Source organism: Mandrillus leucophaeus, unplaced genomic scaffold, assembly GCF_000951045.1.
Source record: "Mandrillus leucophaeus isolate KB7577 unplaced genomic scaffold, Mleu.le_1.0 Scaffold538, whole genome shotgun sequence".
Taxonomy (NCBI): domain Eukaryota; kingdom Metazoa; phylum Chordata; class Mammalia; order Primates; family Cercopithecidae; genus Mandrillus; species Mandrillus leucophaeus.
Window position 1 is genome coordinate 317,225 of NW_012105786.1, and position 15,870 is coordinate 333,094.

The following is a 15,870-nucleotide window of genomic DNA, read 5'->3' on the forward strand; positions in this document are numbered from 1 at the left end:
GAGAGAAGGGGGAGGGAGGGAGGGAGGGAGGGAAAATGTCAGGGGGGCTTGAATGCAGAGAGAGAAGTCAAGGGTAACAAAATATAAGTCTGAAGAGAAAAGCAGAGGCAAGTTAAAACATGGCCATGTACTGTGTTAAGGAACTTGGACTTTATTCTGATGGTGATGAGGAATCAAAGAGAATCTAAAAAGGAGCATCCAGAAAGTGGGTGGAAAATCAAAGAAGCACAGTGTCAGCTAAAAGAAGAGAATGTTTCAAGAAGGTGGGTATCAAGGGTACCAAAAACTATCAGGAGAGGTAAGGAAACCATTTTAGTGAAGTGGTAAGGATGAAAGCCAATATTGAACAGGTAGACTAAATAGGAGGTAAGAAAGAAGAGATGGATAATAAAAGCATATCTTTCAACAAAATTAGTTTTAAATTTTCTCAAGCAAGAATATATCAGGAGTAGGGAGGCTAAACATCTTGAGAGTTTCTTGGGTGGGGAAAGGAACCTAAAGGAAAGGTATACTTGGGCCTGTAAAATGACGTTTTCAAACTGACAAGTTCTACAATTATCAGGCACATAAATGAAGTTGTTGCATCAGGGTTCACATAAATTGGCTGCCTTCTCAGACGGGGGCCGTCAGTCATTTGTGGTAAGCAGCTCCAGATGGCTCCAATTATCCCCACGCTTAGCATTCACGCCCTTATGTTATCCTTCCCCTAAGGTAAAGGCTGGATTTACTGATTAGCCTCTAATTAATAGAATATGGCAGAAAAGACAGAATACCACTTCTAAGATTAGGTTCTAAAAAGACTGTGGGTCAGGCATGGTGCCTCACACCTGTAATCCCAGCACTTTGGGAGGCCAAGGTGGGCAGACCACTTGAGGTCAGGAATTTGAGACCAGAGACATGGCAAAACCCCGTCTCTACTAAAAATACAAAAATTAGCAGGGCATGGTGGCAGGTGCCTGTAATCCCAGCTACTCAGGATGCTGAGGCTGGAGAATTACTTGAACCCAGGAGGTGGAGGTTGCGGTGAGCTGAGATCGTGCCATTGCACTCCAGCCTGGGCGGCAAAAGCAAAACTCTGTTTCAAAAAAGGAAAAAAACCAAAGAAAAAACCCACTGTGGCTTCTGTATTGAGCATTCTTTTAGATCACTTGCCCTGGGAGAAGCTAGCTGCCAAATTGTAAGGCAGCAACTTGCAGAGGCCCATGTTACAAGAACTGGAGCCTGCCAATAACCAAGTGAGTAAGCTTGGTGTAGATCACCCGTGAGTAGAGCCTTCACGTGAGATGAGAGCCATGGCCAGCACCTTGATTACAGCCTTAATGAGACACCTTGAGCCAGAGGCACTCAGCTAAGCTGTGCACAGATTCCTGACTCAGAGAAACTGTGAACCATGAATGTTTGCTATTTTAAGCTACTGAATTTTGGGACAATAGATAACAGTTGTACCATTTTGTCATTAACAGTGGATAAGCCAAGACTTTCTGAGTTTTTGGTTCTTGACCCCTGAGTTTTAACACAATCTGCCACCAAGTATGTGCAGAATGTCTTATCATGGCACATTATTCTTAAATTTCTGCAGCAACTCAGGAGAATAAACTATGACCATGTCTATACAGGAGGAAAGGAAGGAGGAATTGCCACTAAATAGTTCACTGAAATCCATGTGGGCACTAAAATCATCTGGATCAGCTGTGTTCAGTGGATTCAACACATTCTGTGATTATTCATGTCCCTGGGGGCTGTTACACAGTGTCTAAACATGCACAAATTTACTTTGTAAAGATAATTTTTAACCTTTTATCTTATGAACATGTTTAGCTGCTCCAGACTGGCATTGAACTGACTTTTACATTCTAAGCCTATCCTATACTATACTGTTTCCCAGATAGGATCATCCTTTTATGTAGAGCTGTTCATGTCCTAGAGGAAAGAAAATAGAGCCACCTGCAATGAACCCAGTCCCCAGATGGATCAAGTGAGTTTTCCTAGGCTGCGCCTATCAGTCTCTCAATGAATTACTCAAACAGGTAAAAAAATAAAAATAAAAAGACAGGCCAGGCACGGTGGCTCCCGCCTGTAATCCCAGCACTTTGGGAGGCCGAGGTGGGTGGATGACTTGAAATCAGCAGTTCAAGACGAGCCTGGCCAACATGGTGAAACCCCTGTCTCTACTAAAAATACAAAAAATTAGCGAGGCATGGTGATGCCTGTAGTCCCAGCTGCTTGGGAGGTGGAGGCAGAGGCGGGAGAATCACTTGAACCTGGGAGGCAGAGGTTGCAGTGAGCTGAGATCTCACCACTGCACTCCAGCCTGGGCGACAGAGCGAGACTCTATCTCAAAAAAAAAAAAAAAAAAAAGAAATTAAAAAGGCAAATCTGTACTTCGAAGTATAACAATTAAAAGCCACTTGATTTAGATTTTTAGATTCAGTTATTCAGAATACACATTGTCTATGAGTATATAAACCAAATTGTTCCATTAGTCTTAAGGATAGAAAACCACCAACCCTGCCTTTGACACACTGACAGTTGGTTGAGAAATCATTGAGTCTTTGTCTTGAGGACTTTCTACGTGAGACCATAAATAAGAGGAAATGTCATCTAAACAATGTTAATATCTACATTTATTTTTCTGTCTACAGGTGCTTTGGTAGACATGGTTGAGGATACAAAGACGTGGCAAATTTTTTTGTTTGTTTGTTTTTTACTTTTCCTGAGTTGAACATAAGTTAATAACCAAAACTCAGACCTCCACTGGAAAGCCAGTTTCTTCGGTACCATTTTTTAATATCTGTTCTAACATCCCAAAGGTCAGGAATAAGAGTGGTGACTGTTTCAGCCCATAGGCAGCATCAGCTCTGGTTTTCCAGAGAAAGACAGGTGCTGAGTTAGACTGCCAATAAAATAACTTATTAGAGTAAGTGATATTTTTTCTAACATTTCTCTCTTATGGGTTAGCACAGTATTGACTGTACAATGAATTATTTTTAATTCAGTTGAAATTTAGAAGTATCCAGATTAGTATTCTGCCCCCACCAAAAAAATATTTAAAATTGGGCAGACTCTTGTGGTCTCTTAGATCCTCTGGATTCTTCTAAATTTCAGTTGCAAGCAGAAAAATTCTACGCAATACACCATTTTCTTTTAACAAAGATGGAGGGTTTAAGCCCATTCTTAAGCCCTAGGAATCAGGGAAAAAAATACTTGATTAATTCAGTATGATTTGTGAACTGTACCTTTTTCATAGGCCTGAGAAGGCAAAAGGTTGGTAAAGTCTTCGCTTGGAAGAACAGGCTCAGGGATATTGATTGAACGAAAAGGACTTCCTTGTGCTTGGGCAGGCCCGGCCTGGGAGCTGTGCTCTTCTTTTTGAGTTTTCCTAGGAAAGAGAAACAAAGACAAGGCTATTCTGGTTCTTAATATCTGATAGGTTACGAGGAGATTCAGTTCAGAACAACTCAAGAAAATGTCTGAATTATTAGGTTGAACTATATAAATTGCTACTTTTGAAAATTAAAAGTGGTCAAATACTAGCAATTCATATGGTTCAACTTAATTCATCACCTCAGCTGGAGAAAAAACTTCAAATATTTACAAATCACCCTTCTAATTATAATATCCACATTCTTATTTTTTTGTTACTGGCTTCCTTCTCATCGGGATCTTTAGAGTTTGCAGTGGTGACAATTTGCTTGAAATGATTTATGTTTGCTTAGCAATGCAATTCAAAAGTACCAGGAAGCAGCAAATCTTCTCCTGAAAACAACCTATTCTCCAAGGTCACACACATATTATTCCTACATTTCTATTCTCAATTTGATAATATTAAAAACACGTAAGTTGAGCACTGTGGCTCATGCCTGTAATCCCAACACTTTGGGAGGCCAAGGCAGGAGGATCACTTGAGCCCAGGAGTCCAAGACCAGCCTGGGAAAACATAAGGAAACCCCATTTCTACAATTTTTTTTTTTTTTTTAAATTAGCTAGCATGGGGGCCACACCTATAGTCCCAGCTACTCAGGAGACTGAGGTGGGAGAATCATTTGAGCCCAGGAGTACAAGACTGAAGTGAGCTGTGATCATACCACTACTCTAGCGTGGGCAACAGGGCAAGATTCTGTCTCCAAAAAAAAAAAGAAAGAAAAAAGGAAAAACAAAACCACAATCACATAAGTGACAATAAAGATTATATATGTTTAATGGTGAAACTTTACTTGATTCAACCTGGTCCAGACATCATTTAACATAAATTTATTTTCAACCCTAGAATTAAAATAATAATTGCATTAGAGACATTTTACAAAATTAATAAAAAAAGAAAATCACTGATGGTGCCACTATCTTAACACAACTATCATTATTTTTAAGTGTATCTTTCTAGTTGTTATTTTACATATTTTTATACTTGTAATCAAAGCATTCATGCCATTTTATGTCACTTTCACTTTACATATCATATTAAATGGATTTTTCTATGTAATAGGTACCATCTGTCTTTGGTATTAACCCATTTTATAATTCTATAACCTCCGTTGCATGCCGAGCTGTGGAGCACAGTGGCCAGCAGGCTGTATACTGAGAGTGGGGAAGGTGTTCTGGGTGCCTCTGCAGAAGCCATTGCTTATGGGTTTGCCTTTGGTACATTTTTAAAAGACACTCACTTGGCTTTAACTTTTCGAGATTCTCTTCGCTTCTCCTGTTGAAGCTGTTCGATTTTCTGTTGCATTTCTTCTTGTTTGGAGGTAATGGCTTGGATCATCGACATGGCATTGCTCAGTTCTTCCTAAAAAAATAAGAATTGCTATGTTTTAACGTGGTACATGGGTTAGCACAGTATTGACTGTACAATAAATTATTTTTAATTCAATTGAAATTTAGAAGTATCCAGACAACTATCATTATGAAACAAAGACAAGGTTATGCTGGTTCTCAATATCTGATAGGTTATTATGGGTAATGTATGGGTTATATGTGGGGTAAAAGTATATCACATAATCTAGCACACTGTACACTTTAAATACATACTTATTGAACGAATGAGAGATTTAAAAAATTTATACTTCCATTGTGGCATCAAATTTTAACACAGAGCTACAAAAAAGAAAACATGAAAGATATTTTTCCATGATAACTATGAATGGCCAAGAGGAAAAATTCTTATATTTGACTGCTATGGAAAAAGGCAAGTTTTCTTTTTTCTTTCTTTTTTTTTTTTTTTTTGAGACAGATTCTTGCTCTGTTGCCCAGGCTGGAGTGCAGTGGCATGATCTCAGCTCAATGCAACCTCCACTTCCTGGTTCAAGTGATTCTCCTGCCTCAGCCTCCCAAGTAGCTGGAACTATAGGTGCCCACCACCACACCCAGCTAATTTTTGTATTTTTAGTAGAGACAGCGTTTCACCATATTGGCCAGGGTGGTCTTGAACTCCTGACCTTGTGATCCGCTGGCCTTGGCCTCCCAAAGTGCTGGGATTACAGGTGTGAGCCACCATGCCCAGCCAGAAAAAGGCAAGTTTTCTACTCCTGTTACCGAGACCAAAATTCTCTTGTCAGCAGGGAAATTAAAGAGGGGCCTACCTTGAAATAGTTTAATGAATTCTTCATCTCAGTAACTTTTTCTTCCATGGAACATCTGCAGCTCTTAACCTTTTCTTCCAAAGCATATTCTCCATGTTGAATTCTTGACAGTTCTTGCATTGCTTCTGTGAAGCCAGTTTTGAGTTCGGAGGCCAGTGCCTGCAACTAAATAACGCATGAAAAGTTAATTCAATTTGCTGGAAATTATTATAAGTGGCACCATTGGCCCTTGAATTTTTCTTTTGTTTGAGAAATGAGGCTCCTGAAAATCTACAGACCTCATTTACTAGTGTACTTCAGTTTGGACAACTTAAGACAACCTTGGTCCCGTTTATCTAAGAAAAAGAGTGTCTTCTTTATATACAGCACATGCTAAAGCTTGATAAATGACAAGAAAACAAGCTGTTAATTAAGTTTACAAGTGCTTCTACAAGCTTCTATTTATTCTAACACCTTTGATTAAAATGAGATTTGCTTGAAAAGAAACATGTATGTGAATCTTGATCCAATAACTCTTTGAATTCTGTGAAAGAAGAAAATGGGTCATATTCTCTCTGGTTATTATGAGAGGCAAGGAAATTCAGTTCTTGTTTTCTTAAGAAATTAAAGAATAAACAGAAACAACTAAGCATAACTGAGAATTTATTTGAAAGGAAAGAAGGTTTTTTTTAAAAAAAAAAAAAATACTCTTAGATGATATCATGGGAAAGGAGGTAACAGTATTTTCAATGACAGTGGGCTTTAACTCATAAGGAAGGCACAGAAATATCTGGTAGGGTATGGTAGGAGCTCAGAATGTTGTTGATGGTGATATGAATCATCTTCAGCAGTCAGTCCTGGTCATGTAGGTCAACTTTGACATGAAGAAAGAGGTGTTTGGGATCAGGTAGGGTACAAATCCTAGTTCTACCCTAAAGTACTAAGACCTTAGAAACGTTGGTTAACTTTCTTGTAGCAGTTTTCTCATCCATAAAATAGCTATAATAATATCTATTTCACAGGGCTGCCTTGAGAATTAAATGAGTAAACGTAGGTAAGCGGCCTACCATAGCACATACTTGGTATACAGATGTTCAAGAAATGTTCATTCTTCTCCCCCTTTAGGTGGTAAATCAAAAAGTTAAGCACAAACAGAAATGTGGAGAAAAATGGAGCACTTCTAAAGTTCAGTTTTATTTATTGAACAAATGAAAAAAGCATTTTCAACAGACAGTAAGTTAATAATAACAATAAGATAATAACATTACTTTCTTGACATTTATGATCTTACACTCTGTTAAGTAGAGGAACTCTTAGCTCCACGTGTCTCTTTAAAACAGAACCATTTAGAAGGTTTATTCTATAATCAAGTTTTGTTGTTGTTGTTGTTGTTGTTGTTGTTTTGTCTTGTTTTGAGACAGGGTCTTGCTCTGTCACCCAGGCTGGAGTGCAGTGGCATAATCTCGGCTCACTGCAACCTCTGCCTCCCGGGTTCAAGTGATTCTCCTGTCTCAGCCTCCCAAGTAGCTAGGATTACAGGCATGTGCCACCACACCTGGCTAATTTTTATGTTTTTAGTAGAGACGGAGTTTCACCATATTGGTCGGGCTGCTCTTGAACTCCTGATCTCAGGTGATCCAACTGCCTTGGCCTCCCAAAGTGCTGGGATTACAGGCGTGAGCCACTGCGCCCGGCCTCAAGTATTTTTACTTTAAAGGAATGAAAACTAAAGTCCAGATACCTTAACAAATTTCTTTGAATGTGTATTTCTGAAAATTTTCAGAATCAGGTCATCCACATGATTCCCACCTGCAATGGCACCTCCCACTCACTATACAGTGACTTTGTCTCCTATATCACATTTTAAAAATATAGGATTTTGTGGTTCATTGTGCCTTACAAAGGATTGCTGGGAATAGAGAGAAATAAGAGGAACCAGAGAGATCATTTTGAGGAAAAAAGCAGGGCTTGTCAAGTATTTGGGGCTAGAAGGCTGGGAAACATCATGAGCAATCTATTTTTCATTTCTATCATTTTTAATTATAATGAATCTTTGCAATTGATTTTGGCTTACATCCTAACTCAGTCATCATAGTGGATTAAATCACCAGATCAACCACTTTCTGATCTGGTAATTTTTCATTATGTAAATGTATCTTCTGTAAGCAAAATAAACAAAAGTGATGGCTATATAACATCAAATCAAAAATGTATGCAAGTTTTAAAATTGGAAGAAGGAAAGCTGACATTCTTCTTAGTAACATTCACTTAGGTTTCCTGCTTGGAGGGGGGGGGGAAAAAGGGAACCACTACCCAACAGAAATAGGTTTCATTATCCTTGCTTCCTTAGGCAGAGTTTTCTGCAGAGACCAAAAGGCAGCAGCAGACTCCTAGGAAAAGGACCTTCCTGCCTGCAGAACCCCAGCTCTCAAAAACTTATTAAAATTTCCCCTAACAGCCAGGTGACATAGGAACTCTGGGAATTCTGAAGCTCTTTTTGAGTTGTGTGCCCATTTCCTACCAACATATTACTCTGAGCTCCATGGGTACCTGCCACTGAAGTGTTGCTACTGCTTTGTAAACAGCTTCACAGCCCTAACCAGCCAGGGAGGGGAAGCCGTCAGGAGGACACACACCTGATACAACACGTCACTTTTAAGATGCTGAGGGATCTTAGTATCTTTAGCCCCTACAGAGTGCTTTTCAGCTATCAACCTGACCACTCCCTTGTAAACAATAAATACTGTGAAGACACGGTCTTAACATCTTTTCTCTGCTCGCTCTTCAGCTGTCTTTTTTGACAGTCCACAGCCCACCCCAAGGATTAGAAACGGGTGTCTACCTTGTTCTCCAGCGAGTTGAACACGTTCCTCATCTCGTTGATTTTTTCATGAAGCTGCTCTAGAGAGGTTATGATCCCTCCATCCTGCCGCTGGAGGCGGGCTCCCACTGGAGGTAGGTTCAGGGAAGACTTGTACTTCGAAGCCTACGGTACCACAGAGGGCATCTTAGGCTCAAAGAAATAGGGGAGAGGAGTCCGAATTCTTCCTATTTCCTGCTCTTAATTTCTGATTCTCAATTTTCTTTCTTTTCTTGGCTTCTTAACTCTTCTTAAGATGAATTTTAGTCAGTGTCTTCCAATTTTTTTTTTTCATGAAAGATGCCTCAGGCCTCAAACTTAATTTTCACAAATTTCAACGTGTGTTTTACGGGCATTTCTTCCTTTTTGCCACATTACCCAGGCCAGGAGGCTACCAAGAGGTAAATTAGGGGGACTGGACCTGTGGCTTGGGAACCTTGCAAAGTCATAAATGTCAAGGTTTGGGAAACCTCCCAATTCCTACAATTCTATAAAAGCAAAAGCCAGGTGTTTCGCAGTGGTACATACACGATGGCAAGGAGGCCAAGGTAATTGCTTTGGATTCCCCCCTAAACCAGGGTCACTGCAGAAGCAACATGAGTTTTCTGCCAACTTCCATCTTCCAATTGTAGGGCTCTTTATTGATCCCCAGAGGTGCAATGATTTAAAATAGAAAGTGAGGAGCAAGTAATCTGAATGTCGAGAGTAAACTTCCCATATCTACTCCTCTACATTCCCTGCAGAGGCTGACCCTTCAAGTCATTCTTGCAGGGCCTTATTGAGACTGACATGCAGGTTGGTGTGCTGGAACTTTATCTTATTGATCCCCAGATACACCACAGGCCTAGAAGAGTTAACTTCTCTAGTATCAGAAGAATATTCCTCAATGGCAAAAAGAGACTGAGTCTCAATCAGGATTTACAAATCCTAGAAAACTTTCAACGGCAGTGTTGATGATGAAACCTATTACTGTAGGACTGGTTCCCATAGTGTTTCAGTTAGAGGTCCTTTTGGAACATCACTTATTTTCTTAAATTATTTTCATTACGGAGAAAAATAAAGAAGAAAAAAGAGAATTGCCAAATAGAATCATCCCAAATTTCATTATTTCAGTACAACCATTAACACTCACATTTCCTTCTATTTTGTTCTATGCATATAAATGCAGATGTTTATATGGTTGAAATCACACTGCAGATATATTTTGATTCTACCTCTCTTTTTTCCCTCCTAATATTCTAATAAGGCATTTACGATAACCTTCAAAATTTTTCTAAATGTCTACGTTTGATGGCTACATGATATTCCATCCTATGAATTTGCCAGAGTTTACCTACCCATTCACTTTTGTTGGAAATTTATGTTGCTTGTAATTTTTCAATGTTATAACTAATGTGTCATACTATGTTTTTGTTTTAAAGTTTTGTATATATTTCAGATGATTTCCTTAGAATAAATTCCTAAATATGAAATGCCTGTGGGTCAAAGATGTCAGGTAGTGTTTGACCCAAAGGGAAAGCTACTATATCACAGGGAGGCAATATATTCAACTAATTAATAACTATGCAAATTATATTTGACCAGCGGATTTGAAAAGTTATAGCAATATGGCTGTACATTCTTGGAAACATTATATGTGATATGTAATGTCCTAAATTCATGGATTTAGAAAAACATACCTTGAATAATAAAATATATAAAACAATAGAAATAGAAGAAGCCACAGTGTTCACATTCCTAAGACTACAAATGAGCTTAAAACACAGTTGGAGTTGAAATCATTAGTGTGAGTGTTGGGCTAGCATTAAATTGTGCAGTTACTATGTCTGTTGCCTTAATTATGGGATCCCCTCTCATGTTAATGAGATCATAATTTTAATAATCCATATGCAAAATGAAGTAATCTAGGGTGAAATGATACCATCTGACTCGGGAAAAGGGATCTGATTCAACGACTTTGAGAGGGGTATGTGCAGTGGACAAAGGATAAGAGAAAAAGGAAATACGGAATAGACTTTTCCAAAAGTTTCTAACAATTACACACACTCACCAGAACTAAATATTATTAATTATTATTTGCTAATTAGTCAAAATATAATACTCCTTATTTTAATCATTGCTTCTTTGAGCTTCAACTTTTTCTTCGCTATCTATAATTTTACTTTGGTAAATTGTCTGTGTTATTTGCTAATTTTCTATTAGGGTTTTAGAAGTTTCCATTTTTATTGACCTTCATGAACTACTTATTTATAATTAAACCTTGAAATATTTGTTGTGTCTTTCTGATTTTGTTATTTGCCTCTGAATTTGTTTAACATTTTTTTTATGGAAATAGTTTAAATTGTAATGTGGATGAATTCTCAAATCTCTTTCTTTGTGATTTCTTCCATTGCTTTTTAACTTAGATATTTCACATTTGGAGACAAAATAAATACTCACTTATTTTAAAATTTTATGGTTTGAATTTTTTATATTTAAGCCTTTAATCCACTTTGGCATTTGTTTTGATTGGGGTATGAAGTGAGGATCTCTTCTTTTTTTCCAAAGAACCAGACAAAAATCTTTCCAACACTGTTTGGCACAAGACTGAATGACTGCATGAGACCTCTTGGCTCAAAGCAATACAGACATCTTGTAATATAGTCATCCATTCATTCATTCAACTCATATTTATTGAATATGTATTATATGCCAGGCATTGTACTTTACACTGAGAATACAACAGAGAGCAAAATGGACTAAATTCCTGCCCTTAGAGCTTACATTCTAGATGAGAAGACAGAAAATTAAAAAACAAACAAGGTGATACATACGATAATGTCAGGTAGGGATAGGATCTATCCAGAAAATAAAATGAGGTAGAGAACTACCAAAATATTATATTTTGCTTCAGGTGCCCTCCCTTCTATTATAGATCTTATTCTATTATGGTTAACTCCTCCCCAGCTCCCTCCTTTCTCCTTCTCTTCTTCTTTCTTTACTTCTCCTCTTTCTTCTTCTTCTTTTGGTTAAATGTTGCTTGGAGTAAACAGACTGGGGCTTAGGAAGTGTTCTTTTAAAACAAGGATGGGTTATAATAGCATCACAGAGGTCATATAGACCAACTTCATTTCCATTGCTTTGTGTGTTCCACTGCGAACAGATGTACTAGGATTTGTAGTGCAATAAGATAATGAGGCCACCCCCACTGCAGCTATATTTAGCCAACATTCAGGGAGTGACCTACATAAAATCTATAATAGACTTTAAATCATACCTGACTTTAAAGAGGTACTCACACTCATTCAAATGTCATACACAGGTCAGATGAGAACAGAGGGGAGGTGGACAGGGAAAGTGTCTGGAGGACTTGGACCAGTGAGGCATCAAAGCAGCACTGAGTGAAGACCCATTTTTTTTGCTTCTAGGCCTTTGTTCAAGCTAGTCTCCCTGCCCAAAACAACCTTACCTATACCTACTTGTCAAATGATCAACTTGTCCTTAAGTACCTAAATCAAATCCTCCAGTCAATACTAAATCATCCCTTCCCCACAGAATTTTATCAACGCCTCTATCACAATCCTTTCAACAGCCTACCTTGTAAGAACTATTATTCTATGTGTTTTTCAGGTTGTGGACACAGAAAAATCAATGAGAATGTCTGTTTCATCTGTTTAATCTGCCATGAGGCCAAGCAGTAGACTTTGCACATAGTAACTGCCCAATAAATGTGTATTCAGTTGAAATGATGCTGTTTCCCCCATTCATCCTATAGCTGGCCTGAGTCTAGGGGCAATATGGTTAAATCATGTTTCCATAATCTTGTGTTGATTTGCTCCAGTTTGGTCTACAGCAAAGATCTCTTACATGATAATTCTGGGAACTAGTTGTCATTTTCACTTTACCGTCACTTAAACTAGACAAATCTAAATAATGTTTCCCCTAAACTGTCTACTCTTCTGGACTCCTGTATTTCTGCTTGAGAGAGTACTCTTTTTCCTAGTGACCAGGGCTTAAAACCTTAGATCAACTTTGAAAGCATCCTTTCTCCCAACCCCCACCAAGCTCTGTCAATGTTTTCTTCCTTTTCACGTATTCCAGGAAGCACTGCCTGAAGTCTGGAGAGGAGCATGGGTTTCCCTAGCCCAAGCTGCTTTTATATTACAAATTATGTCAGAATAAAGTTTCATGACTTTTAAGAACAGAGATGTACTTTAAATTTACAGTTGGGAGACAGAAGCCAAGTGAATACCACTTAGAGGACCAAAGCAATCTCATATGACTCTTACTCCAAAGATGTTTTGCAGAACTTTCATCTTCCTTGTAAAGCAAATTGTTCCCATTGTTTTAAAAGAGCTTGAAAGTTTTTCCTGTACAGATATTTGAACATTTGCAATGTTAGCCCCCTTTTCATTCTCAATTCTCCCTGCTAAAATAGAAAAGTAAGAAAAACAGATCTTGCCCTCTCCTCTCTGATGGAAATGTTATCTTGCAGTGTAATGGCCATGGCGATGGGGGCAGCAAGCAAGAGAAGCAGAGTTGAGGTGGGGGTGATAGTGCTGCATTTCATAAACGGGATAACTTGTCTTTCAATAATGAGTTCTCAGTCAGGCACAGTGGTGCTCACATATAGTCTTAGCTACTCAGGAACCTGAGCTTGAGCCCAGGAGTTAAAGACCAGACTGGGCAACACAGCAAGACCCTGTCTCAAAAAAAAAAATCAGTTATCGCCAAAGTGCACTGTGAGTGGCGAGACCCACTGAGGTGCCTGTCTCACAGTCCTGTTAAGAGAACAAGTGCAATGATATATGTGGAAGTGAGTGCTAAAAACATCTACACGTAAAGAATAGTCAGTCATCACTGTTATACATGGGAGCATTCGAAACAATCGATTTGTCTTTACCTGGTAAATCTGCGTGGAAGGATTATTCACCGGCATATGTTCATTCTCTCCTGCAGGGAGAAAAAGCTTTGTTCAATCAACACTACTCATTCTGTCCCTATCCTCTCCAGATACATGCAGGGAATAAGGAAACTTACAGGATCCTACATTTGTGCCTGCATGACAAGAAACCGATGATTCCAGAGGAACAAAGAATGAGCTGAAGTAGGTGGTGTCCGTATTCACACATCCTAATCACTAAACCGTTATCTACCTGATATTCTCTTGCAATAGAAAACCACGTTTTACCACAGTAGGGAAGTTTCTCAACCAAACTGAATGATGTGTGATTACTAAATAGCCAGAAAGGAATTTGCAGGAAGTGTCTCCCTTATGTTCTTGAGGCTAACTGAAATTGACCTGCGGGAACAGTTCTACAGTCAGGAAGGCGGCTCTTCACCAGGCACTTACTGATCTCAGCAAGCCTGCATAAAATATCCTCTACTTCCCCCACCTCTGATCTTTGCCAGACTTCTGAACTCTGCCCTGCTGTCACCAGCCAAGTTCAGCTAAGGGAATCTTGCTGTCCTCCTGGGCAAGAGGCTGATAGAAGGAATTGTCAACGGAAAGGTTCTGGGAAAGATGCAGGCAGAAGAAAACAGTAATGTATAATACTAGACTTCAGGAAGCACAGGGCACACAAAGAGAAAGTAGTAGGTTGTAGAAAACCATTCACAGGCCAGGCGCGGTGGCTCACGCCTGTAATCCCAGCACTTTGGGAGGCCAAGGTGGGTGGATCACCTGAAGTCAGGAGTTCAAGACCAGCTTGGCCAACATGGTAAAACCCTGTCTCTACTAAAAACACAAAAATTAGCTGGGTGTGGTGGCAGTCACCTGTAACCCCAGCTAGTTGGGAGGCTGAAGCAGGAGAATCACTTGAACCCGGGAGGCGGGATTACAGTGAGCCAAGATTGTGCCATTGCTTTCCAGCCTGGGCAACAAGAGTGAAACTCTGTCCAAAAAAAAAAAAAAAAGAAAAGAAAGAAAAAGAAAGAAAGAAAGAAAAGAAAGAAAAGCAAAGAGAAAGGAAAAGAAAACCATTCACAACCTAGGGAGAAAAAGAGGTTGGCCTAGAATGCACTTTCAGAACCACATTGGTTGGCCATAAAGATGAGGCAATCCATGTAAAACATTCAGCTAGTTGCTTATCCATTTAGCTTCTTCTCCAGTGTGTCACGTTATATGCATCAAGCAGTTTATAGAGGAAGCCCCTGGTTGCAAACATTTGGTTGTGTGGATGTGTATATTGTTCTCCTAAGGCATGCTGGTACAGGAAACCCCTCCAGCCTCAGTATTTAAGTCCATAAATAATATATAACCTTAGCCCAGAATTTATACACACAGCAGGCTGTCCCTATAAAATCCATATGATTTGAGGTTACCCAAACTTCCTGCATAGGCTTGAGTAAAGATTATTTAGACAATTTCATACTATGTCCCAACAGCCTGGTATAATAGCAAGAATCAGGGCTTGGGAGGAAAGATCCAGATCCCAGACCTAACTTTGATACTTTGTAGTTGTCACCTGACTTCCCTATGACTGTTTCCTCTTCCGTAAATTGGAGATGATAACAGAATCTACTTCTATATAGTTGTTTCTATATGGTAAAGATTAAAAGAGAAAGCACTTATGCTTCTAGGCTAGTCTAGATGATGATAGATGTCTAGTAGTTGAATCTGTGTCTTGGCCTTACCCAGCAAGTTGTTTTGAGGCAGTCCTAAAGTTATTGCTAAGAGCAATAAAATAACAACACAGACCAAATTCTAATAGCATTTCCTATTTTTTCAGCACCCAGTCTATATTCTTCATAGTCATTACATGATGATAGGGAAATGAAAATAGTTAACATACTGTCATGTCTCGAGACAGTGGTAAGACAAAGCAAAAACCTACATTCCTTGAATCCTAAGTCCTAAAACAAGACATGGGAAAAATCTGACCTTGCTTTGTTTTGGTTTTTTCCATAGTGCCGGTTACTTCTCTTCTCCAGCTTATTCTTCAACATTGCATCCTCATCGTCCTGCCTCAGGCCACCTCCTCTTCCCTGCACCTGTCAATTCAAATCAAGAGTAAAGGATAACAGGTAAAATTGTCAAAGAAACTGGATTTACTTCATATATTAACTTAAAAAAATTGAAATGAACACAGCTTGAGATGCATGCAATTTCAGAAGAGGAAAAATATTAAGTTGAGTAAACATTTAGCGTAAAGGTAAATACATTTTGTGAATACATATGAAATTCATTATTCAAATTCAGGGTAGTTTTTCAATATGCTACATTCTTTTTTAGATCAAATCAATTAATTAAGACATATTGGTTTTACTAGCAAGTTATAGTTTAAGGAAATTTTCTTTTTTTTTTTTTCTACACAGGGTCTTGCTCTGTCACCCAGGATAGAGTGCAGTGATGCAATCATGGCTCACTGCTGCCTTGACCTCCTGGGCTCAAGTGGTCCTCCCACCTCAGCCTCCCAAATAGTTGGGACCACAGGCATATGCCATCACACCTGGAATTTTTTTTTTTTTTTTTTT

The 15,870-nt window shown here is 38.9% G+C and overlaps 1 protein-coding gene across 1 annotated transcript in view; it reads right to left on the minus strand.

The window, feature by feature from the left end:
- Window positions 1–15,870, minus strand: part of ARHGEF33 (Rho guanine nucleotide exchange factor (GEF) 33) — a 102,973-nt gene that overhangs the window by 41,228 nt on the left and 45,875 nt on the right. The window contains exons 5-9 of the mRNA XM_011997356.1: window positions 15,278–15,387; window positions 13,298–13,347; window positions 5,577–5,741; window positions 4,662–4,783; window positions 3,237–3,379 (exon numbers count right to left, since the gene is read on the minus strand). Coding sequence (XP_011852746.1) covers window positions 3,237–3,379; window positions 4,662–4,783; window positions 5,577–5,741; window positions 13,298–13,347; window positions 15,278–15,302 — 505 coding nt within the window. The 5' untranslated portion in view covers window positions 15,303–15,387. The remainder of the gene's footprint in view (window positions 1–3,236; window positions 3,380–4,661; window positions 4,784–5,576; window positions 5,742–13,297; window positions 13,348–15,277; window positions 15,388–15,870) is intronic.